Source organism: Poromitra crassiceps (assembly GCF_964638095.1).
Source record: "Poromitra crassiceps genome assembly, chromosome: 7".
Lineage (NCBI taxonomy): Eukaryota > Metazoa > Chordata > Actinopteri > Beryciformes > Melamphaidae > Poromitra > Poromitra crassiceps.
This window is the reverse complement of record NC_139628.1, coordinates 39,891,633-39,916,632: the sequence shown is the minus strand read 5'-3', so window position 1 is coordinate 39,916,632 and position 25,000 is coordinate 39,891,633. Positions and strand designations below refer to the sequence as shown.

The following is a 25,000-nucleotide window of genomic DNA, read 5'->3' as shown; positions in this document are numbered from 1 at the left end:
TTTGTTCTTAATGACTTGCCTGGTTAAATAAAGGTTAAATAAAAAATAAAATAAAAAATAGTCAATTAGAATTCACAGCATACAGCAAATTCTCAATCAATTGACATTTGTATATCATGCCCGAAAAGGAGTAGGAAGAAGTAAATATAACAATGAACTTGACGTGAGAATGTGCGGACCGTCCCGCAAACCTTAGACCTGCATTGTTTGGCTTTGTCAGTTGGCGGTGCCAAACTACAAAGTAGTGAAAGTCTCCAAATGTTTCAAAAATAACGTTTTCACTCAATCCCCTGTTATATCTACTGTATGAAGAGGTCTATGAAAAACAATCATTATTTCCACTGACACACTATAATAGTTTGGTTATTTATGTGGACAATGTACAAAGGCAAAACCCATCTGGCATTGTTATTTTCAATTTTTAGTTCTTTCAACAACGGAGGAAAATGTTATTTGTCATCAGGCCTTACTCCCTGTGCCAAAACCAAGATGAGCAGTAACCTGGACACTTTTCTTTGTTTATGCGACATGCACGTCGGGGACTGCCGAGTTTCCGAGGCGCACAGAGATCTATGGCGCACAGGAGGGGGAGGTGCACAGAGATCTATGGCGCACAGGAGGGGGAGGTGCACAGAGATCTATGGCGCACAGGAGGGGGAGGAGCACAGATCCATCTCTCCTGTGAAGGAAACGCTGTGTCGGGTGAGCAGATGCACTTGGAATAAGTCCTGAAACAACTGCGTGATGTCCAAAAAAGACAAAAAGCACATTGCCATATTTGGAGCGGCAGTGGTTTTGCTTTTGAATCAGTTCAATTGTGCAATTTGACCTTTATTTATCCATCTATCTTCTTATATTATTATAAAAGGGAGCAAGTGGGCAATGTTCTGTGTTTGTTTACATTTTTGTCCCACGGATGATGTCATCGGAGGCATTGTGACATCACTGATTATGTCATCGGTGATGTCATAAGACTGATGATGTCATAAGAATGGTTCTCGAGATAAACCCGTTTTTGTGTTTGACAGTAGGTGGCGCTATGCCGAGGGTTGGTGTGTGTGTGTGTGTGTGTGTGTGTGTGTGTGTGTGTGTGTGTGTGTGTGTGTGTGTGTGTGGGGAAAGCTTATAACGTTAGTAACATCTTGACACTACTGCAGCATGCTGTAGCAACAAACACAACATTAGCCTGGTCAGCTCTGTATATAAACACATTAGGATCTAGCTGGCTCATGGAAATGAGTTATTAGATCGTGTTAGTTTCCCTGATGGCAACAGTCCAGATAACAAATGATAGATAACGTAAATTGCAGCCAACTCGCCATCAATTTCAATTCATTTGGTCTGTCGCAAAATTCTCCTTTCAATAGCAGCAACATCAGTGTTTATTCTTGATCTTTTTTCTTTGCTCTATCCGAAGACAATTTAAGAAGCCCACCCAACTCTTGTCATAAGATAAGATAAGATACTGGGAAGATTGTATATAGTGACAATTGTACATAAACTGCCTGTCACAATGCTTTACAGGGTGGCAGTGGTCTAGACTCTAGAGGCTAGAGAAGCAGCTTGTGACTTTAAGGTCGTTGGTTTGAATCCCCATCCCCAGATAGACTGGGAAAATGTGGGTGAGGATTGGGAAAGCGAATGAGTCGCCTAAATAAAGTACTGTCCCTTCTCCGCTTCCACTCGTACCATCATCTGACGTGTTCTTCAATCTCTTATTTTGTGGCGCAAGACTCCTTTATTTTTCCAACAGACCATCGGATTATACTGAACACAACTTCTGGCGTTCTCTGTGTCGGTCTCCCTCTCAGGATTGGCGCCGGGCATTTTAATCACTCAACGGGCGGAACGCGTTAAGTCTGCCTGCCGTAGGAGCGTAATCAGTGATGTGCTCTGTCACGTATTGATTGGTTGATTGATTGTTTCCCCCCCCCTCATGTAAACCAAGAGCCTCTCAGAGACACACTCAGACATAACACCAGAGCAGGAGTGCTAATCTAAGGTCTGTTCTGCCTCATCGTTCACAACAGCAACAGATACCGAGAGCTGCACTTAATGAAGAGGTTTGCTCCAACATAAGATATCCACTCATCTTGACAAAAGATGGCCCCTACTCTAACAACATGACTGATTGCACTAAATTAAAACAAATGAGAGGAAACATGAAAGCCCCCCCGCCCCCCCCGCGCGCGCCCCCCGGAAATTGATAGCGTTTAGTAGCAAATTCTTGATTTGCTTCAGTTGCTGCACTAGTCAACAGCAGATCACATCCAATGATGCTCTCTCTAATACAGATCCTCCCTCCAATACAGATACAGATCCTCCCCTCTCAAACTATTACGTCGTTTTGTGATCCATGGCGTGCAGAGCCTCGTCTTGGGAAACACCTCTTTGACTGACAGGCGAGCCACTTACCAGTGTCAAGCTTGGTTCCCTTGGCGCAGGCCACAATGGCTCCCATGCTGGGTTGAGAGGTCATCCCGGCCATCGAGTCCACCTGCAGACACAAAGTCAATATGGATACTACAGTATATTATGATGAAACGCCTCAATCGGTGGAAATGTGTGTTTTGTGTGTCCGCAGATTAGTGTGTTTTGTGGAGAATGTAAAAAGAAAAAAGAAAGGGGGTAGAGATATGCATATTCTATGTGCATGTACAGTATGGGTGTGCTTGTTTATTGTTTGTTGTGTATGCATCAAACTCAGGGAGCTGCAAATGCAATTTCATTTAACTTGTACAATGACAATAAAAGGAAATCTTGAAATGGGCACTCGTGTGTACAGTATGTATGTATGTATGTATGTATGTATGTATGTATGTATGTATGTATGTATGTACTGTATGTGTTCTGTGTTTGTATGCATGTACTGTATGTGCATTACTGAGAAAAAACAGTAAAACAGCAATTTCCTTTTAGAAAGGAATAGGATTTATTTTATGTCCAAAAGCCTGTTCCTGGACGTCCCCCACCCCAATTTACCCCTGTGCTGCTCTGTATTTCAATTATTACAATTTTAAATTATAACTAAAGTGTTGGAACCAATACAAGCAAAGTCTTCCAGGACAGACAGTCACTGGTGCCCAACAGAAAAAGCAGCGTGTAGTTTTAATGAAGCTGTCCACAAAATTAGCCCTGTAGAACTTTGGTCCAGGAATTCTAGCCTGGAAGTTAAGCAGTGAGCTAAACGTGTTAAAAGTATTTCCACAGAAAAACCATGACAACTAACTTACACAACTGCTTGTTATCAAACATGGCAGACAACGGTGCTGTCAAATGTACTGAATAATCGTTTGTCATTAGTTTTAATTACTTTGTGGGAAGTAAAAAAAGAAGAAGTTTGCAGGATGCAGTGTCATTGCTGGGCAGTGATTCAAACACCTACTGAAGGCGTTAAAGTTAAAAAAAAAAATGCCTGCCTGTGTAAGCAAAGACTTTCCCCCCCAATTTAACAATCATTCACTGATGTGTGTCAAAATTGCAAACTATCAAATGTTTTTCTCTCTCTCCCAATTATGGTTTTCATCCAAAATAAAATGAATGCCGACTGAATGCCGACTAGTTTGTGTTGTACTTTACACGCTGATTAGAAAACGTCAAGACATTTCCCAAAGCATCATGGTTGGGTCTGTTAGGTCAAAGAGACACCGCTGTATACGCACCGCCACATCCACCACGTCGGCCCCGGCCTCGGCGCAGGCCAGCATGGCGGCCACCCCGGCGCCCGCCGTGTCGTGTGTGTGAACGTGGATGGGCATGTCCGGGAAACGGTCCCGCAGAGAGCCAATCAGGAGCTTGCTGCCCTCTGGCTTCAGCAGGCCGGCCATATCCTGGAGAGGGAGAGAGAGGGAGGGAGAGAAGGAGGGAGAGAGAGAGAGAAGTCTGAGCAACATTTTATACCATAAAGTGTGATGTACAAACATGCGCCAGTGATGCTGTTAAAAATAAGTGATATGTATATTATACTGTACTTAAATCATACCATCATATCACATCATATATACAGTATCATATACAACAGATATATTTCCCCTACACTTTAGTAGATCTCAGACAAGAAAACTGCTACAAATGCATTTTAAAGTTATTCATTAGCGCAACAAAATCATGATACAAATCAAGGGCTTCACACACTTCTGAGGATGAATACAGATGCAGCAATCTTCAATAGGGGTTTGGGCCATGACAGGTCCCTGCAGGGACAACTGAACTTTGTTACACCATAAGGGACATTGCTTTAGAGAAACTCATGATATCTCCACTGTGTATTAAGAGGTTGAATTGGTTGAAGTTATCTTATGTAAGTATATTAAGTTAAGTTTCTGTTTGATCTTTGTTTATTCTGCTAAGGATCTTGGCTGGCAGCCGAGTGGGCCAGGCAGGGCCAGTTGAAGATGCGGCATCGGTATATAATTCTTAATTGATATTCAGCCATAATTGCCAGACTTGGAGCTGGGATGTTCCGTTGCAGTGCCTTTGGTGCTCAGTGCACTGCGTGAACAAACCTCTGATGCGTGCTCATTCCGTCCATTAAAAGTTCACCTCATTAGCTCTGCCAGCCTATGCTGAGATTGCCGCAACTGTGGCGGCGAGGGAGTTGATCATTTCACGTTTGAAAATATGCCGTCATGCTCGAATAAAGGAATTAATTCAATGTGAGCATTATCAGGCTGTTCATTTAGATAAGGGCCGCGAGTATACAATTTATTTGTGTGGGAGCGAGTCTAAAAACTTGGCAGTGTTTTCAGCGGTTAACATGTGAGTGGTTTCTAAATTAGTAATCAAAAACATACTGTGACATGTGTGATAAAATGTGGAAAAATTAAAATGCGTTTTGTGCGTCTGTGTCATTATATGTAAAAGGTTTTACTCTAAATGATAGACCTGCTAATTGGAAGGGGAAAAAACCTCTTCAACAACATTCAACAATTTGAAACATGATTTTTTTTTTTTTTGCAGCTCTATAAGTCACTCTGTCGGTTGGTTGGTTCACAGTTTTCATGCTAGGAAGCTGAAATTTGGCATGGAGGTGTGTGTGTGTGTGTGTGTGTGTGTGTGTGTGAAGGTGAGTGTAAAAGTGGGACAGTTTTGAAATACACAGTGGCAGAGCCATAGGGCTGGCTGCCCCTGCCATTCTGCATTTTTTTCTGATATAGAACGAAGTGGGCTCTGTTTCTTTCTTTCTTTGTTTACATTTTTGTCCCACTGATGATGTCACAATATCTATGACATCATCAGTGATCTCACTGTAATTGTGATGATGTCACTGATGTGTCTGATAAAAGGGAGTAAGTGGGCTCTATTTGTTTGTTTCAATTTTTGTCATCACTGATGCGCCGAGTGACGTCACTTGAGCACTCACTCCAGTGATGGTCCCTCGAGCCATTGTGATGTCATCAGTGATGACAAAGTTGCCCAATTGTGCGCTGCGCATGCCAATAGAGCAGGCGAGGCCACACAGCAGCCGAGCAGCGGGCGAGCCTCGGAATCGAGCGCATGAGATTTCTAGTTTCTGAAATTTGCATATGTGGTCGCAGCTATTGCAAATTCACACGTGTTTTGGTAGGTTTTAAGTGCTAGATATCATGTAAAACAGTAGTACAATTAAATCAGGAGTATTAGCAGTAGCAGTGATGGTGGAGAAAGTAGTAGTTGTACTTAAACTAACTGAACACATACTGTAATAGCTCGCTGTCAAAATGCCAAGTATAACTGATAGACAGACACCAGCCAAGCCAGACAGCCAGAAAGTTTGGCCGGTGGTTAGTTCCAATTATACAATGGATAGTTCCGATCCTTGATTATGATTGGCTGAGCCGCATTCAAATCCGTTGTAATAAATCAATCAAATCAAATCATCAATCAATCTATATAATAAAGTTGACGGCATTCTTTGGTATGGCAGCCGGCTGCCGGGAGCACCAACTGAAGACTGCTGCCACTGGACTGTATGTAGTAACCGTTTTATAAAAGCAATAAGCGCCGTGAGGCTGTGATTTACAGTGAATTTACAACAGCTAGGGGGCGTTGTTAGCCCCGAAGCGAACGCTCCTTAGCTGTTGTAAGATCACTGTAGACCACGCCCTCTTGGGGCTTATTACTTCATTTCATGTGCATGCATGCATGCATGCATGACGGAGTGCCCCCTGCAGACCTGAGTGAGAAAGTATCTGAAAATATTCTTTACAGCGCTTCATTCATTACCAGCCGTGACAGCGATGGCTGGCATTGTTTTCACCTTGTGTGTGTGTGTGTGTGTGTGTGTGTGTGTGTGTGTGTGTCATCATGCCCCTGGCCCACATTCTGTTTATGTCGCGGGCGTCAGGGCTGCTGTGATCCCATCGTAAGATTGTCTCTAGTTTTGTTACATTTTTAGACGATCACAAGCAAGTATTTAAAAGTTGGCATGGTCTACTTCTTAAAATAAGCACCAAGTTGTATCTATCTCCTCACCTTGATGCACAGTATGTTGTATCTATCTCCTCACCTTGATGCAGAGTATGTGCGTTCCAGCTTTGACCAGCTCGTCGGCCAGTTTCAGATAGTACTCCAGCGAGTACTTCTGCCTCATGGGGTCGGCGACGTCGCCGGTGTAGGAGATGGCGGCCTCCACCACGCCCCCCGCCGCGCCGGCCGCCTCCATGCCCATCACCATGTTGGGCAGGTAGTTCAGGGAGTCGAACACGCGGAAGATGTCCATGCCGTTCTCCTTGGCCACCTCGCAGAACCTGGGCGGCGAGACGCAAAGGCAAGAGATGTTAGTCAGTGGTACATGCAGTCAATACATACATACATACATGCAGTGTTTTATCGCCTCCCCCCCTTTTTTTTCTCCCCCTTTTCCCCCAATTTTACATGTCCGATCTCCCCGTCTAAGCGACCCCAGTCGGTGCTCCCCCCTCTGCCAAACTGGGGAAGGTGTAGACTAGAGTCTCACATGCTTCCTCTAACCTGACAGTGAGGAGTTGCACTGGGAGGACATCGCGCGTGCGGAGGAACACGTTGTTCCCGCCCGACCGACCAGAGGAGGCGCTAGTGCAGCGACCAGGACTCATACGCCCACTGGCTTCCCACCCGCAGACACGCCCAATTGTGTCTGACCAAGCCGGAGGTACCGCTGCGGCACTGCCGGGGATTGAACCCGGGTCTCCACGGTGCTAGGAGAGTGCTTTTACCTCTACACTACCAAGACGCCTGTTTTATCACTTTCTGAGTCAGAGAGAGAGAGAGAGAGAGAGAGAGATGTTAAGGAGGCGGGCAAGACTACAGTATTATCACACATAACCCCCCCCCCCCCCACCCCCACCCACACACATACGATGAGTTTATCTTCATACACACTGTATTGCAGATAACAGCGCACATCCGGGCTGGGATAAGCCGTTTATATCGTTCTCCATATCACCGCTCATAAATATCTCTACCTGAGCAAACACAATATTATATTCCCACTCTTTTCTCTGCAGAGCTTACACAGACTGTGGGAGGCGACAGGAAATGGGAAGAAATGTATCCCCGCCTCATTATCCAAGCAGCTAGTGGTAAATCCCTGCTATCATTGCTTTATCCTACTGTAGGCATCATATTCATGGCGAGCGCCGGGGTGAGAGGTTAGCTGCCGCGCTGCAAATGGAATGTTTACAAAAGAGTTTTTGTCTTGGTTTTGGCACACACACACACACACACACACACACACACACACGCAAAACTCAATTTAGCATTGTGCCATGAGAAGATTAGCAGCAATACATATTTAGCTCACTGCAGTGCGTGCAAACACTTTAAAGCACGCTGTGTCTGTCTAGCACAGTGGTTCTCAACCTGGGGGTCGGGACCCCCAAAGGGGGCCGCAAGAGGGGGGGGGGGGTTGTCAAAAGAGAAAAAAGAAATTCTCCCATGATGATTAAATCTCCCATACCAATGGTTTAATGTATTATAAAGCTATATAAAGTATAAAAACGATTTCAGTCAGTGAGTGAAATCAGTGTGTGAATGCGTGCGCACTGTCCTTGGGTTGGGGTTGTGGGGTCGCGAAACCCCAGCCTAAAGTTTTTTGGGGGTCGTGGCTCAAAAAGGTTGAGAACCACTGGACTCTAGTGGACGGGGTGATCGAGCTTGGCGTCGTTTCAGAAGCGTGGTGCAGCGCTACACGCCCGACACACACAGCACAAACCACCCATTCTGTTGTCGCACAACAGGACCCCCAGCTTGCTTCTTAAAAATTAAATTAACTTAAACAGTTAATTTTTCTGCTTAAAGTGACAAGAAGATCCAGTTAGCAATCCTACGACCCTTCAAATCCCCCAGGCCTTTTTTTTATACATTTCAGCATTTCACGTCCCCTTCGCTGCAAAGTGCACCGTGACCCCGTGAAATGCACTCCAAATCAATTAGATTCAACGAAAATTACACTGTGGTATCGTTAATGAAGACGCTCGGGCCGCTTGCCTCTCGGCTACCTCGCCGAGAACGTTGAGGGAGGGAGAGAGTGGGAGAGACAGATGGAAGGATTGAAGGAGCGAGACACTGAGAGAAATGGGCAGAGCGCAGGGCAAATAGATCAAAGCCATTAATCACAATCATCTGCAAATTTCTGATAGCACTCCCCCTATGGGACAGTGAGGGGAGGGCAGAGAGGAGAGGAGCAGAGAGGAGGGAGGAGATAGATGGAGAGCAGAGAGTTGAGAAGAGAGGGGCAGAAGTTTATAATTCAGAGCGATGGATGGAGGTATAAAAGGGGAGCTTTCGGAGGGAGCGGTAAATAATGAGTATAGAAAGGAGGAGAGGAGAGAGGGGGGAGGGAGGTCACTGTGTGATCCAATGGGAAGGAGAGAGGGGGGAGGGAGGTCACTGTGTGATCCAATGGGAAGGAGAGAGGGGGGAGGGAGGTCACTGTGTGATCCAATGGGAAGGAAAGGGGAGGGGACAGCTGCATTAGTCATAAAACCACAGCTCATTTATTTCAGGTGAGGGGATTACACAATGTGTGGGTGTTTGTGTGTCCTTGTCTGTTTGTGAGTGAGTGTGAGAGTGTATGTGAGAATGTGTGTGTGCGTGTGTGTGTGTGTGTGTGTGTGTGTGTGTGTGTGTGTGTGTGTGTGCGCTTGCGTGCGCTTGAAAGCACTTACACTGTATGTTGTATGTGTATGTATACTTGTGGGTGGGTTCTAGTGTGTCGGCATGCTTCCACGCACGCGTTTGTGTGTGTGTGAGTGTGTGTGTACTTGAAAACACTTATGTTGTATGTGTATGCTTGTGGGTAGATTCTAGCGTGTAGGTGTATGCGTGTGTGTGTGTGTGTGTGTGTGTGTGTTGTCCTAAAACACTCATGTTGTATGTGTATACTTGTGGGTAGGCTCTAGTAATGTGTAGGTGTATGCGTGTGTGTGTGTGTGTGTGTGTGTGTGTGTGTGTGTGTGTGTGTGTGCGTGCGTGCGTGCTGTATGACTCACTTGAACACAGCGTTGTCGGGGTAGTTGGTGTAGCCCACGGCGTTGGCCCCTCTCAGCAGCATCTGGAAGGGGACGTTGGGGATCAAAGCTCTGAGCTCCTGGAGTCTCTTCCAGGGACATTCAGATAGGAAGCGCATGGCCACGTCAAAGGTAGCACCTACACACACACACACACACACACACAGACACACACACAGACACAAACGCATGCACGTCGCACACACACACAAATGCTGACATTTTTCTCTTCCACTTTCATCTCAATTTCAGATGCATATACTCACACATGCGTACTGTATATAATATTCATTCTAACACTTTAATGATTTAATCATTTTAAAATCACTTCAAAACCTCAGAAATGTTTCGTAGGAAGAGGAGAAAAAAAGATAACGATCATTCATTTTCCCTTCTGGGGGAGTAGATTAGCGAATCTCACACCCGTTTATCATATCAGCCAGAAATATTGAAGCCTCCAGTGGTTTTCTGCTGATCCAATGCTGTCATCATTAAATTTCATTTTCTGAGCACTCATACATTTGGACAGAGAGAGAATACCAAGTACAATATTCTCTAGTGTGGGAGGGGCAGGAACGGCCTGGGAAAAAACTTCTAGTTATCAACTTTTATATATTCCTATTCTATTTTGGGTTTTAGCATGTCAGCATGTCTCCTAAACTACTAGTTGGCAGCAGAAATGGCTTATGGCAGCGCTTTAACATGCAAGATGATGGTTAATTATGTTTGATTGCATGTGGGATCTAACATGCTGCTGAATTCACTGATAACGTTGAAGAAGACAGTTGGTCCCACATAGCCAGACATCAGAGGCTGCCGGCTTCCAATCTGTTATGCAGACAAACTCAAATAAATCAAATGGAGAGATGGAAACAAGTCCAACACAAGTACAAAGTCTGCCAGCAAAGTCATCAACACTCCATTTAATGTTTACATTTCTTGTTTTTTACCCTGTATCGCCTCATGTGACTATACTGTATTGTGTGTGACTATGGTTTCACCATAGTTTGTTGGGTCTTTAACGGTAATAAAAAAAAGCATGGTGTATAGTACTTCTACTGGTGCTGCTCTTCTCGTCCAACGCACATCACTTCTGTCTCCAAATAACCAAGATGGCGACGGTGAAAATGACAACCTCGAGGCTTCAAAACACGTCACGGTATAGCTACGTCCATATATTTATACTGTATGCTCTATGCTCTTGAGCCAGTAAAGGAAAGCTAATGGGGAATAGAAATGACTAATATCAGTGCAGTAATTTGAATTGTAGAGGTAAGTAAACACACACATCTTTAACAGTTATCAGCATTTTTTGCACCAAGTGTGCATTTGTGAACCTGATGTAGAGCTATGGGCCATGACGGTTGATCCTACTGGAACGATGTTAGCCTCATTTTATTGCACCAGATTACTTGATTTGTCCATACGTTCATGCTTGTGCGTGCGTGTGCGCGTGTGTGTGTGCGTGTGTGTGTGTGTGCGTGTGTGTGTGTGTGTGTGTGTGTGTGTGTGTGTGTGTGTGTGTGTGTGCGTGCCCGACTCGCAATCTTACAACACGTAAAACTACTCTGTGAATCAAACCGATGCGATCTGGACTGTGCGACTGCTGAGCTGGACAAGATGAGGACGCCAATGTGCCCACGTAATTAAAGATCAGTTTTCCATCTGATAAATTTGCCATCTGTGAAACAGATACGCAGAACAGAACCGTATACTTTTATTTGACCTAATTCGTATGACTTTATCTTTGGCGGCGTGGGCAGGAACACTATATATCAGGAAGGGACTGCTTAATCCTCAAAGGGCTTTCACTGGCATAATCTCTTCAATGACGACTCTTCTTCTACGCGGTGGAAACATGTCAAAGTTATATTCTCTGTATCTCGGACCACGATAAGTAAGCTTCGTTGTATAGGGATGGTGGATCAGGGAAACAGTTTGAGACACAAGGTCATCTCCGCTCGCGGATTTATTTTGGTTATCTATATATATATATATACAATTGCGTATGTGGACTTTGTTTGTTTGTTTGTCCGTTTGTTCTGTGTTCGGCCACAGCTATGCCGTTTTACGTACGATCGGGCTGAAACCTTCAGGGTGTGTAAAGGGCACCAGTGTGGGTGACCTGACAGAGCCTGATTTTTTAATTAAGGCTAATTAGCTAATGATGTGATGTCATCAGTGATGATGTCAAAAGTGATGTCATAAGGGTGCACACACACACAAGGAGGCATTGTGGCAAGACTGATCAGTGGTGTCATAGGGGGGCACACACACACACTGATGATGTCATCAGTGATATAATGGGGCACACACACACACAAGGAGGCATTGTGACATCATTGATGCAATAACATTTAGTGAGCAACACACTATAGGTAGGGCAGGTGAGGCCACGCAGCAGCCGAGCATCGAGCGTAGCGCGCGAGATGCCTAGTAAGTGATACAAGCACTTTGAGTGTAATATTCCTTATCTCCAAGCACTTTTGTAATAAAAGTGCATTGTATGGGGACATGAGGTACAGCAGTTAATCCAGCACGGTTCATGCAGTGATTTATTCCGGGGCTGGGTTTAAAAGGTACAGAAACGAGCTTTCGCAGCAGGACGGTGCGCTGCGAGTTGGGCTTTTGGCTGCAGTGTGGTGCTGTAGTCTCATTTGTGTTTCACAGCCGGGATCAATACGAGGCGAGGGGAGCGACCGGCAACTGGTGATTCTGGGAACCTTTCGCTTCAATACCAGATTGGACACGGTGGCGATTTATTCACCTTTAACAGCCGGTCGACTGCTATCTAATACACTGTCCTGAAATCTACGTACTGTGAAGGATTCATTGAAAAAGTAATTGAGGGCGTCCGGGCAGTGCAGCGTTAAGATTCACGGCCTACCAACACGAGGGTCGCAGGTTCGAGCACCCGTGTTGCCTCCGCTTTGGTCGGGCGTCCATACAGGCACTATTGACCGTGTCTGCGGGTGGGAAGCCGGATTAAGGGTACGTGTCCTAGTCCGTCGCTGCATTAGTGCCTCCTCTGCTCGGGCGGGGCATCTCCCATGCGCTACTGTACGTCCTGCCGCTGAAGCACCTCGCTGTCAGTTGAAAAGGAGCGGCTGGCGACTGCACATGCATCGGAGGAAGCATGTGCTAACTCTCCCAGATGGGCAGAGGGGGGAGAAAACGGAAGGGGGGGAGACGGATCTGAACAAACTTGATAAAAAAGGTAATTGAATCTCCATCCTACTATATATTAAATATACAAACTATATTTGTCCTCAGAGTTACAAAAATAAGAACCTAAAATTAAAAAATTAAAAAAAAAAAAAAATTAAAATTAAAAAAACAGAATACATGTTTTTTTCTTCTACGATTTTCAACTGTTTTTAAACTTTTATATCGTTCATTGTTACGTCTCTCTTTGATTCTTTTACCGTAATATTGTTTCATTGTGGCAAAGTGTGTTGATACACTGTGACGTTGCACTTTAAATCAACTTTGACTTGACTCCCATCTGTAAAATCACCAATTCCACTAAAGAATAATTACTATGTTTTGACCAAGATCTTGTCACTGTGCATCAAGAGGCTCGGTGGCCTATTCGGCACTCAGTGTTCACTCTTCAGAGGGCTTTGCTGTTTGTACAAGGATACTTAAGTAGCTAAAATAATATAAAAGAATCAATATGCATGTAAAGACTCTCATGCAAGATATGATTATCGAGCAAACCGGTTATTAAATCTCCGGAAGTTTCGGGGGGATAATTCTTTCAAGGATTTATTCTGGCTTTAAGTGTTTAAATAATTATGGGAATTGTATTTTTTCTGACTCATAATCATATTATGCAGCGACTGCCGATGCCTCAAGAGGTTCCGTCGGAATATTACATTTCTCTTCAGTGATTCAGTGACTTTTTCCAAACCGAGACAAGACAAATAGCTACTCTGCTTCTCAGCTCAATGTCAGCGCATTACACCATCGTTATGTCAGCGCTTGTTTCAACTTCTCCAAGTCTGGTTTCACATTTGATTTGCGTGAGCTACTCTTGTTGTGGCTGTGCAGACGGGAGGGAGATGAGTGCATATACTGACTGCTTTATGAAGACAAGGATATTTAAGATTCCAGAGCGTTCGTCACATCATACTGTACTGACTGCTTTATAAAGACGGGATATTGAAGATTCAAGAGCGTTCGTTCACGTCAGATTTCAACACTTGACTCTTGTGACAGTTCAAACATTCCTACGTTGAAAGAGAGTTGGGTGGAAAGAGCGAAGGTGACTCTGCCGCTGCGGTTTCATCATACCGGGCTACAGTATGTATAGCACACAGAGCAGATTATAATACAAACTGCTGACGCCTCCAGAGCTTTCATCGGCACGTGTCTTAAAGTGATTTTCTCTGGCAGAAAGTGCTCAAATAGACCGTCTTTACTTTTACACATTCTCTCCACCCGGTTCAGGATAATTACTCGTCGTCAAAAAGGAACATTCGCCTGCAACAGAGACCCAAAGCCTCAAAGGGAAGCCGAAGACATCCCCCTTCAGCATTGTTTTAGAGTTTATTACGGGTTTGAAAGAGCCAGACTCTTGTTCACATTCGAGGTGAGAGGTTTGGCAGGACCTGGTTGGCTGAAAGGCAGCCAGGGATTCTTGGATGCCACCATCAGCGGATCCCACAGCGTAGAGAGTCCCTCTTCATCTGTGGCGATCAGGCTTTCTCTCTCAGGGGTTTGAGAGTTCAGCGAACTCATCTGCTCCATCGTTAACTTTGAGCCTGGCTCAGATCTCGAAGCTCGAATGTCTGACCAAGCCAGAAGTACCGCTGCCGGGAATTTAACCCGGGTCTCCACTGCGCTAGGCGAGTGCTTTTAGCTCTACCCAGATGCCCCCGTACGCCCAGTTTTCTGTCGCACATTAGTTTGATAATAAGGGTCCAGGTCCGGCTTAACTAGGCTTGCCTAACCTGGTTTTAAACAATGTGTATGTATCCCACACAATTTCCAATAAAGTAAACCTTTCCTAAAATAAAAGGGTTGAGGAATTTTAAAGTGATTTTAAAGGTAAAGTGAAAAGTATTTTTGTATTGAATATGCATTCCAATGTCCTGTGCATCTCAGAAGTGTCACTGTTTCTGGGCATTCCCAAAATATATGCCAGTGATTGACATCCTGGCTCCCATACAGTCTCCAGCACTTGGAATGCTCTCCTGTGAAGAGTGCTTTCTGCTTTGGAGTAATAAAACATCTTACTTCCATCTGAATTCTCTCCATGTGTGAGAGTTGGTGCACTTCCATTGAAAGTCACAGCTGTACCATTCCTCTCTTCCCATTTATTTTTAACATACTCTTTGGAATGAGTTTTTGATAGACGGTTTTCACGGAATGGTCAGTCCTCCACTTGAATGTTTTTTTTTTTCTTCATTTCTGTCCATAGCAAACACTGCAACAGGAAGTGAGCTGGGGTTAAATTTAGAATGTTTTTGTTGTCAATTTAAACCATCTATACAGTCTGGATATAATACCTACTAACTTATGAATAGGCTACTAAAACCTCTTTCAGCACTCGGTAATCCATTTCAGTTTGGTCAGAATAATCCCATAATTGTAGATACCTATAATTCCAGAGCATATTTTTCTTTCAAAGTTTGGACATATTTTAATCGTCCTTTTTACTGTATCTGTTATTGAGTCAAATGTTGTTATTCCTTTGGCTATCCACTATTTAAATCAAGGGTCCAACTGATTAGCCTTAAAATCGGGGTGAGAGGCACACCATCTAATATTTCTTAGCGTATGTTCTCATTTATATTCCTTCCTAACAAAGATTGACTCTCATGGCAACTGTTCAGGATCTGTATCATTCCCCCCCTGGTCAGTGTCATAGTAATGCTGTATACAGCAACAATAAGTCAGGAAGGAAATGTTTACGCCCTTTGTTCCTGGGATATCGCAACGATTTACTTTTGCCATAACCGTTTGATCTGTTCAAACAGCAGATGAGCGAACAGTCGCTTAATGCGAGAAGTGCTCTGTTCTCTTCACGGTAATGAAATATACTGCCTTGCCCTAACCAGCTCGTCAGATCGGCTATCAGGCGCGATTTGATCTCAGGAAGGGTTTACAGCACTTAAAGAGCTTTCACGGGAGATTCTCTTACCAAAACGATTTTTCTCTCACTCCCAAATGTTCAATCAGCCCTTTTTACGTTCTGCTTTTGTTGTCCATTTGTTCTTCTTCTGTGGTGTCTGTTATTTTCGCTGCGCGCATGTGTGATCTACGCAGAGCACTCCATTGTCTCCAAGTGGTGCACAATCACCTGCGAGTGCCTTGCCACAACAGAGCATCAAATTAAATCGTTCAACCTCAAGAGGTTCTTTGGCATCTCTCGTTGATGGTGCTGCTTGCTTGTCCTGAGTGTTCCAGTGTTCAAACGCGAGGAAAATTAGTCTTCTCTCTGAAACCGTTTCATAATGATGACACTTCACATAATGGACATGATCAGGAAGTGTGGCTAATTGTTCCCGCCGCAACTGTTCAAGCATGACGCGTGTATTCCCTTTCTGTCCCCAGTGTCAGAGTAGTGTAATTGCACATCATACTGCATGGGGACATTTACAGGGCTATTCATGCCTCGAGATGTTTCCTCTGGTCAAACAAGAGGCGGCAGAAGGTGCAATCACCCTCTCTTGCCTGAACATGGTAAAGATCTCCTTCTGGGAGAGCGGATGGAAGAATGAGTTTTCAATGGCCAGATGATTTTCGCCGTTCAAAAGGGGAAAGATGGAAAGGTCCAATCACCATCATCACTGAGACGTGGAAATGATCCGTGGCAAGAAGGGCGAGGAGATGAGAAGTGGAGGCGATGCTGTTCAAAACACTCGAGGCAGGGAGTGGGTGGAGGAGTTCATACACATATTGTCTGAGAGAAAAACTTGTTTTTACAGCATGACTGCAAGTACAAGTGCTCTGGAGAAAAAGACCTAGTACTGTACTGTATATGGCTGGACCGTGTGTGATGTATTTACAAATACTAACAGGCAATGTACACCGGATGCGTTACGGCTGCGTTGCGGATCCGGTAAAACTGCCGGATCGACTCTCGCCCGTGTTAATTGATGGGCGATACATGCGGTACGGAAAAATTACACAGCTGTTCTGTTTTTGTCGGATCCCCGCATACGTCTGACCGATTACATGAGTGCGGGTCTGTTCGCAGCCGTACCGCATCTGTTCCGGAGGCGGTGTACATTAGCCCTAAGGCCTCGTGTCCACCAAAGATCTGTAACAAAGGCGCTGGCGCTGTTCTGTCATGAATTCCAATGGAAAAGTAACTCTTTCAGCCGTGAGCGTTGAACCTCTGTTCTCGAGTTGAAACAATTTCTACTTTTCTGAAGCGCGCCGCTCGTCAATGTCACTTCAGAGTGCTACCGACCAATGAGGGTGAAGCAGAGGCGGGACCATGAGCCGGCATTCTGCCACAACCTTCCTCACACACACACACACACACACACACACACACACACACACACACACACACACACACACTCTCTCACTCTTATCTCTCTCTCTCTCTCTCTCTCTCTCTCTCTCTCTTTCCCCCCCAACACACAGCAACTCACCTCCCCAGTTCTCCAGGCTGTAAAGGTTGTTGAAGTTGTGGCTGACGAACGGCGAGATCTTCTTCAGGTCGTGGGTTCGGACCCTGGTTGCCAGCAGCGACTGGTGGGCGTCCCTGAAGGTGGTATCCATTAGCAACAGGCCTTTGTGGGCGCGGACGGCCTTGGCGAAGCCCTCAGGACCATCACGAAGCAAGACATCACGGAAACCAAGCGGTGGGTCACCTAACAATGAGAGAGAGACAGAGAGAGAGAGAGAGAGAGAGAGTAGAGGAAAATTAATGTAGAGGAAGGGAGATGGATGACTAGAGAGAGAGTGCCATAGGAAGAGAGGTAATGTTAATGTATCTCATTTGGTAACAAATCTCATTAAAAAAATAAAAAATAAAATGGTTCATGGAAGTCAAGGATGGTGCAGATACTTTTGTTGATCAGTCAATACATAAATTGAAGAAGCATTCATTAATGATCAGGAACGAGATTAATAACAGACTACTTGAAGCTTTTACAAAACGACCGCTAAGTGGAAAAGCAATTACAGCCCGTTCATTATATCTGAATACCTGGGTATTCACTTTATTGATGTGATCAAACTCGAGGACTCTTCAAGGACTCTGCGGCTCCAGGAGCCGACACAGCAAACTGTAGCTTGAGACACGGATCAAGGTTCATTACTGTTACAACACTGAGCATGTTGCATGAGAACTAACAGGCTTTACAGAAGCCCACAGACAAGAGATAGAAAGAGAGAGAGAGGCTTGAATGTGTGAACACCTCTCAACTGTGCCGTGTTACACGCCACGTACTGTAAAAAATATAGATCCAAAGAACCTTAAATGTCTATTCTTGCACTAAATATCTAAATCCAAGCACTTTCAATGACCCCCTGTGTCTATTTGTCTGTTTTCAAAAAAAATTTTTTTTTTTAAAGTGTTTTTCTAAGATAAAAGCACACTGGCAAGATGAATGAGTAGCACCAAGGTAAACTGCTGTTATTGACCAGAGTTCTTCCCTAAACCGTGGCGGTAACGCAGCACGCCTATGGTCATAACTTCTGCTAATGAGGCGGACGCCATCTTGTCTCGTCCCTGCTCCCCCCGCCCCCCTTCCTCCTCTTCCTTGGCTCCAGTTGATCCAGTACAGTATAGCAGAACACAGGGATATAAGCATGGCGGCTGGCTCATTAGGTACACCGCCCCTCCATTCATGAAAGTGGATGGCGCCCGCTGATAGTGAGTCACGCGGACACAGTTTGCCATATAAAGTAGGCAGAGGAATTTAGCTGCTGTTGAAGGAAAGTATGCAGAAGGAAGCGACCCGAGTGATTCAGAGTGCGGTGCGGTCAGCAGTGCAAGGCCAACACATTCCAGGATGGCAAAAATGGCCGCTTCTTGATGTGTAGTGCATACCAGGCATTAACTCATTGAGTGCCAGCCACTTTTGGAGAACGGACGCTCCCAGTGCCAGAGTTTCAGAGCGTTTTCAGTGATTTCTCGAGGCCCACAGAATATTGTGTGATATTACTATGTAAACACCGAACACGCACAAAGAACGATGAGACTCTCTTCTATCATCTGCAAAAAAAAGTTTATTGATATCATTTTCCGTTCTTTAGTTATCAGCCGGAGAAGATAGGTTGATTTTAGCAAAAACACACGTTTCAATTTAGAAGCTGAGATATTCCGCCTTTTGTGAAATTAAGCATTTCAAGCACATCATTGACTCTGAAGCTAATATTTTCTGATGTAATGACACCTCAAAAAGAATTTCCTTCAATAAAACAGTGAAAACAAAGGAATTTTGTTTGGCCAAATAATATTTTTTAGCTGCAACCAGCAGCGCTGGCCCCTGCGTGCGCAGACCCTACACCTTCTTGCTGGTCTTGATTTACTGCTGGTGGGCATCAGATATTCTAGCTTGTTTGCCTGTCTCTCTGTCTATCGAGCCTGCTGCTGTCTGGGTCTGTGTTTACTGTCAATGGTTGTATACTGCCCTGCGTGCCCCACCCCCCTCCTCCTCCTCCATGGGAGTGTCTCTGGGGCTCTGCTGCGTTTGCTCTGCGTTTGCTCTGTCTGCACTGAAAAGTGCGCTGCACCCCGCTTTTTCACAGCATGTCGCCGGCTCCCAGCTGAGAATAATGTAACTTTTCAGAAAGACGCTGGTGTCGGCAACTAAATCATATGGAGGGGCTATCGCAGCGGAGACGGAGGGGCTCAATTGTGGCAGCAGATTGACTGCTGTTCACAGGCACAGCTAACGTTATGCTTCATGCATATCGATGCGATTTCCGTTTCCTCATGACTTCTTCTCTCTTTTTTCCTCGCCTTTCTCTAATCTGGAGAGCACTGTCGCCACCTAATGGGTCGGTAAAATAGGTTATACACATTCAACATGCCCCAAAATTTTACAGGAGATGGATCTGGCTTTGATCCACGTCCCACCGTCAAAAAACGCAATTGACGACTTTAGTCGTCATTGGCACTCAACGTTACTATCCGAATTGACGACTAAAGTCGTCATTGGCACTCAATGAGTTAAGCAAAAAAAATATATATATATATATATTTTTTATAAAAACAGAAGACATCCACTCAGTCGATAGTCTTTGGGGAGAAAACAGCTTGTTGACGACAGAGCTTGAAAGGAGAATGAGACGTGTAAAAGCTGTAACAGGTGGGACTCCAAACAGGTGAATCACAGGGATCCACATGAACCGACTAACCTGACGCTGCCAGATGGGGGCGGCATTGTTTTCACAAGACCCGTGTGCGTGTCTTCTGAAAACGATACCGCCCCCATCTGGCAGTGTCAGGTTATGAACCGACATCTGTGAGGGGAATCCTGGCAAACTTCGGAGAATTCAGCGAAATGTCACATAACCGCCGAAAACCTCAAAGTAGAATAGTAACAACTGTTGAATCTCATAATGACCTTTTGCAATTCACTATAGATGAGTGGGACTCAAAGCAAGAAAAGGAAGCATTGTGGATGGCTTGCTGTAACACACTCTGCTCTCCCCTCATCTCTCTGGGTCTGGCAATTAAACACCACAAGCGGAGACGTTCAAATATTGGAAACAGATTTGGGATCTATTTTTTGCCGCTGTGTGTACAATGATCCATCAATAGGACTCTTGTTAATGAGGCACAATCTGGCCTGCTTAGTTGTCCTCCACTGCCCTCTCTCTCTCTCTCTCTTTCTCTCTCCCTCTCTGTTGAATATACACACTCTGCCCTCTCTCTCTCTCTCTCTCTTTGTCTCTCCCTTCTCTGTTGAATATACACACTCTGCCCTCTCTCTCTCTCTCTCTCTCTCTCTCTCTTTCTCTCTCTCTTCTCTGTTGAATATACACACTCTGCCCTCTCTCTCTCTCTCTCTCTCTGTTGAATATACACACTTGACCTTTTATTGTTGTACCTCGTGCTTGATAACAAATGATCTCTGCTATAATTGTCTCTTAAGGCCAGGACGGGCAAAATGAACCCACACACTCCACGGGTATATTTCTACGCCCACACACACACACACACACACACACACACACACACACACACAGATGCAAATGAGCTCACCAAAACACACACACGTACACGTACACATACACGTACACACACACACACACACACACACACACACACACACACACACACACACACACATGCCTGCATGTAATCAAGTGTATGCTGACAAAATGTCTCGCTCTCTTTCATCTGTCACACTTGTATGCAGTCTTACAAACTTGTTTTGTCGATTTCTTTTACCACTATTATTCCACACACACACACACACACACACACACACACACGATCAAAAGGAAAGGAGGGTATTTGTATCAGGACTGCGGCAAATAAACAATGGCCTGTGAAGCTGACAGAATCCCACCAAAAGCTGCTGTACAAAAGGAATCTTCTCTTTCTTTCTCGCCTATTCCACCAAACTACTCGATTCAAACTTTGCCATTTACCAGGGGGAAATGAATACTGCTCTATTCAATTGTGAGCATCTTATTTATTTTTTATTTTTTATTTTTGGGGGGGGGGGGGGTATTTGAGTCTGCAAGATGTGATTTTGGAAATGGCACATTGGAAAAATGGACATAGTTCATGTTGATGGCTCATGGTGATGTTGATGAAGGTCTGCTGACCGAAACGTCTGTTCATCCAATAAAATATATTCTGCAGAGAAGGCGAGACGGTGTGCGGGAGTTTCTGTTCTACATAGTTCAAGAGTAAAATTCATCCTTCATGCACACACAGCTGTAGATTTGAATGGGAGTTGTGGAATAAACAACTGCAAAATATTCAGTTTCTCAGCGGTAGACGATAAAGTAAATAATATATAAATATATATATATATATTTTGCAGCACACCACAAAAACAACATTATCCAAGCTATCTGCAGGTTTCAAAATGCCACATTTAAGACTCTTATACAAACTTTGAACGCTATCTGGAAAATACTTAAGGACCAAAATACAAAAAATAAAGGAATAAAGCTGGCAAAATCTGCCTATTTCTGTTTGAACATACTGTAGCTAATGGAAGTTCTGAAACTATAAATAAGCAAAGTAGGAAAAAAGGCAGGAGACAGCAGGAGATTAATGAAGTCCAGCTGTGTTTATAAAAGTGAATACGATGAAAAACAAGTTTAATTCAGAGTTACAAAATCAAATAAAAAAAGTTGGTGAGCATGTATGTTTCATGCCCTCCCTCCCTCTCTCTTTCACCTCTTCAGGAAAAGGGGATTTGAGGTCAGGTTTTCGTGTTAGTCTACACTCCTCTTCTCCCTCCTCCTCTCTCTATGTGAAAGTCATCTCCTCTCACCTCTTTACATCTCCAGTACTTCACCTAACTCATAATTAACCGCCACCTTTTTAATGCCCTACATTTACAGTTACGTCTCACCGGCATCTCCATCTCTCGCAATAGAAAAGAAAAAGAAAAAAATGGCTTAGAGGCGCGTGGCTATTGAACTCTACGTCTTCCAATAAGTACTTCCAGACAATAATTTGGAACAAGTTGTTCGTCTACTACATCATCGACGTACGAGTCAGCAGCAATTGGCCTTTGGCGGGTAAGCTTCAAAATAAAAGCCCTCATTAGAAAATGACGGCCTTTGAATACTTAATGTACAAGACAGATGCAGTATTATCAGCACACCTCTCGTCGTCTTTCAGGAATACTCTTTGCATATCTTTATCTGAGATGTGCTAATGTAGCACCATCTCAACTTCCCCTCCCCCATTTTCTGCAGGCAGTACAGAGTCATAGAACACCCTCTCCATCCCTCCATCTCTGGTGTGGTATTAACAGCCACACCCCACTCTAATCTTTGCATTCTTTTCTCCCCGTCTTTGATCCACTTATAGAAGCCGCCTATATTACCATCCATCCATCTCTCCCTGCCTGCCTGCCTGCCTGCCTGCCTGCCTGCCCATCAGTCCATCCTCTCTGCGTAGGGGATTATACAGTTGCCAAACCCTCTCCCCGCTTTCCTGTTGTAACCCCGTTCTCCTTCCCTGCCCGTCCCCCCCCCCCCCTCCTCCACAGTGTGATAATACAGTCCCTAATCCTGCTCGCCTCTCAATCCCTCTGTCGAATGAAAGAAAGGATAGAAGCACGTTACAAATCTCATTATTAGGCTTTAGGTATGCCTCTGTGTCTGCGTGCCTGCGTGCGTCGCATACTACAACCTCATCAAACTGCTGACAGCAGGTGATGCAGTGCTGTTTACATTTAGAGTAGTGAGCGTCACTCTGAACATGCAAGTGCAGCGCCAGCCAGCCAGTGCCCCCCCCCCCCCCCCAAAGGCCCAACCCAGGACAACCCTGACTGCATACTAACCAACTTGGCTTTTTTACTTAATTTTAGAGAATGTACCACATTTGTACCTTCAAATGGCTTCCTTTCTAAAACTTGTGGCACTGTAAAACACATTACTCCATAAGTTCTGACAATGAAATCTCTGACTACACACCCACTCAACATCAAGCATTTTTACTGTATCAATTGATTTAGAATTTCAAAGTTAAAATCTCACATTTGTACGTTGAAAAATGACTTGAATGTCTGAAACTTAGGGTGCTGTGAAAACACATTGCTCCATAATTTCTAACAACACAAATATCAGTGTATAAATGTTGTGTTCAGTATAACCCTGACTATACACAAACCAAAAAGTCTAATGTACGCACGATCCTGCTTACTGTCGTGCCAGAGCAATCTAGTGCGTCAGCGGAGGTCCAAAATGCGTGACTCAGTAGCCAATGAACAGCCAGGAAGGAGGCTTGCGCTACTTTTGAATGTTAAAATAAAGCTGATAGTGTACAATTTGATTCTTTAAACGTCGGACCCTTTCAAAGTACATCACAACCTGCCCATTTTGCTGCAACTCGACAGTGCTGCTTAATCCAGAACCTTACTTCTGGGAACTCTTGAGAGTAGAAAACTGGTCCATTGGAGTGAACGGAGATGTGGCGACTCTTCTATATACACGGCTCTGTGTCGTGCGTAGGCACCCCCCAAAGGCCCATTCTGAGCCAGGAAAAACCAAGAAGTGTGTGTGTGTGTGTGTGTGTGTGTGTGTGTGTGTGTGTGTGTGTGTGTGTGTGTGTGTGTGTGTGTGTGTGTGTGTGTGTGACCTTGCTTGTTTTCCTGCGACGAGAGGGATGGGCAATGACAGCTTTCAATATGAGGTTTGCATACATACGTAGACAAGTGGCGGGCAAGCACAGAGAAACACACCCACACAAAACCCACAGATTAATCTGTCCTATTCCGCTCCATTCTGATCCATTGTGCATGGGTTTTAGACGTCACATTCGATTAGTTATGGCTGATTAGGATTCATATTATTTTGTTATGAATTCATCTTTTTGCCGGGCATGCTGGGTATTTGCTGAGGCAGACTAAGATGCTGATAAACACGTTGGATTGATAAAGCTGACTTTTCTGTTGTCAAAAGGAGCGGTTGCATAAAGTCATGCTGGTTTGTGCCCCCGACCAAAAAAAGGAAACGGGATGCACACTGGGAGGGACACAAAGTGGTCCGTGCAAAATGGCCACAGACAAAAGCTGTGGCATCAAGTGACATCAAAGACCGTATAGCGGTAAAATGATGCACGTAGCCACTGTGACGTCACCCTCGAGTTTGCCATTTTGACACATCGCCATCGGGGTTATTTGGAGCCAGAAGTCGCTAACGCGAGACCAGCGGCTTCCCACAGAGCCGCCTGCTATTGGTCCGCGATTGTCAAGCTGCGAGATCATTGGACAGGCGACCTGTCAATCACGCCCCAAGACATGGTTGGCTTCATTATCTATTTTACTCTAAACGGGACCATCATTTACTAAATTAACATCATGCTGTACTGATTAAGACTTGAAACTAGTGAATGAACCCATAAATTAATTAATAAACTGTTTACTGAGGGCATAAATCAAGTGAGAAATAGGGTCATTTTCCCTTTGACTTCTATACGTCCGGAGGTTTCCCCTTGAGTGAAATAAAAAAAAGACTTCTACTGGATTAAGTTGATGCTTATTTTAATGGACGGCATTAGTAAAAGCAAGCAGGTCTCTTCAACGTTTCAAAATGAGCGAGTTTCATCAACAATTCAACCTTGGGTTAACAACCTCTCAAAACGCACTAAGACACAGCAGTTGGTAAGGGGGGGGGGGGGGGGGATGCTACTCTAAGAGGCTCAACGAGCTGAACGAGCTCATCAAAGAAGCCGGCCCGGCCGCCGGCGTTCCTGGGAGACGGCGGAGGCGTCGGTGCATCGGCGGATGAGGAGGAGAACTCTTCGCCTTCACAAACACTGAACTATACACCCACTCAGCACACACACACACACACACACACACTCAGCACTGTGCTCACAGCTCAGCAGAGCACTGTGGGCCAGAGACCTCTTCCTCCCC

At 44.7% G+C, this 25,000-nt stretch overlaps 1 protein-coding gene across 1 annotated transcript in view; it reads right to left on the bottom strand.

Moving 5' to 3' along the window:
• Positions 1-25,000, bottom strand: part of LOC310779342 (pyruvate carboxylase, mitochondrial-like) — a gene marked incomplete at its 3' end in the record, with an annotated part of 392,062 nt that overhangs the window by 42,514 nt on the left and 324,548 nt on the right. The window contains exons 15-19 of the mRNA XM_083639880.1: positions 17,081-17,302; positions 9,453-9,609; positions 6,488-6,728; positions 3,663-3,830; positions 2,416-2,497 (exon numbers count right to left, since the gene is read on the bottom strand). Of these exons, the coding sequence (XP_083496006.1) occupies positions 2,416-2,497; positions 3,663-3,830; positions 6,488-6,728; positions 9,453-9,609; positions 17,081-17,302 (870 nt within the window). The remainder of the gene's footprint in view (positions 1-2,415; positions 2,498-3,662; positions 3,831-6,487; positions 6,729-9,452; positions 9,610-17,080; positions 17,303-25,000) is intronic.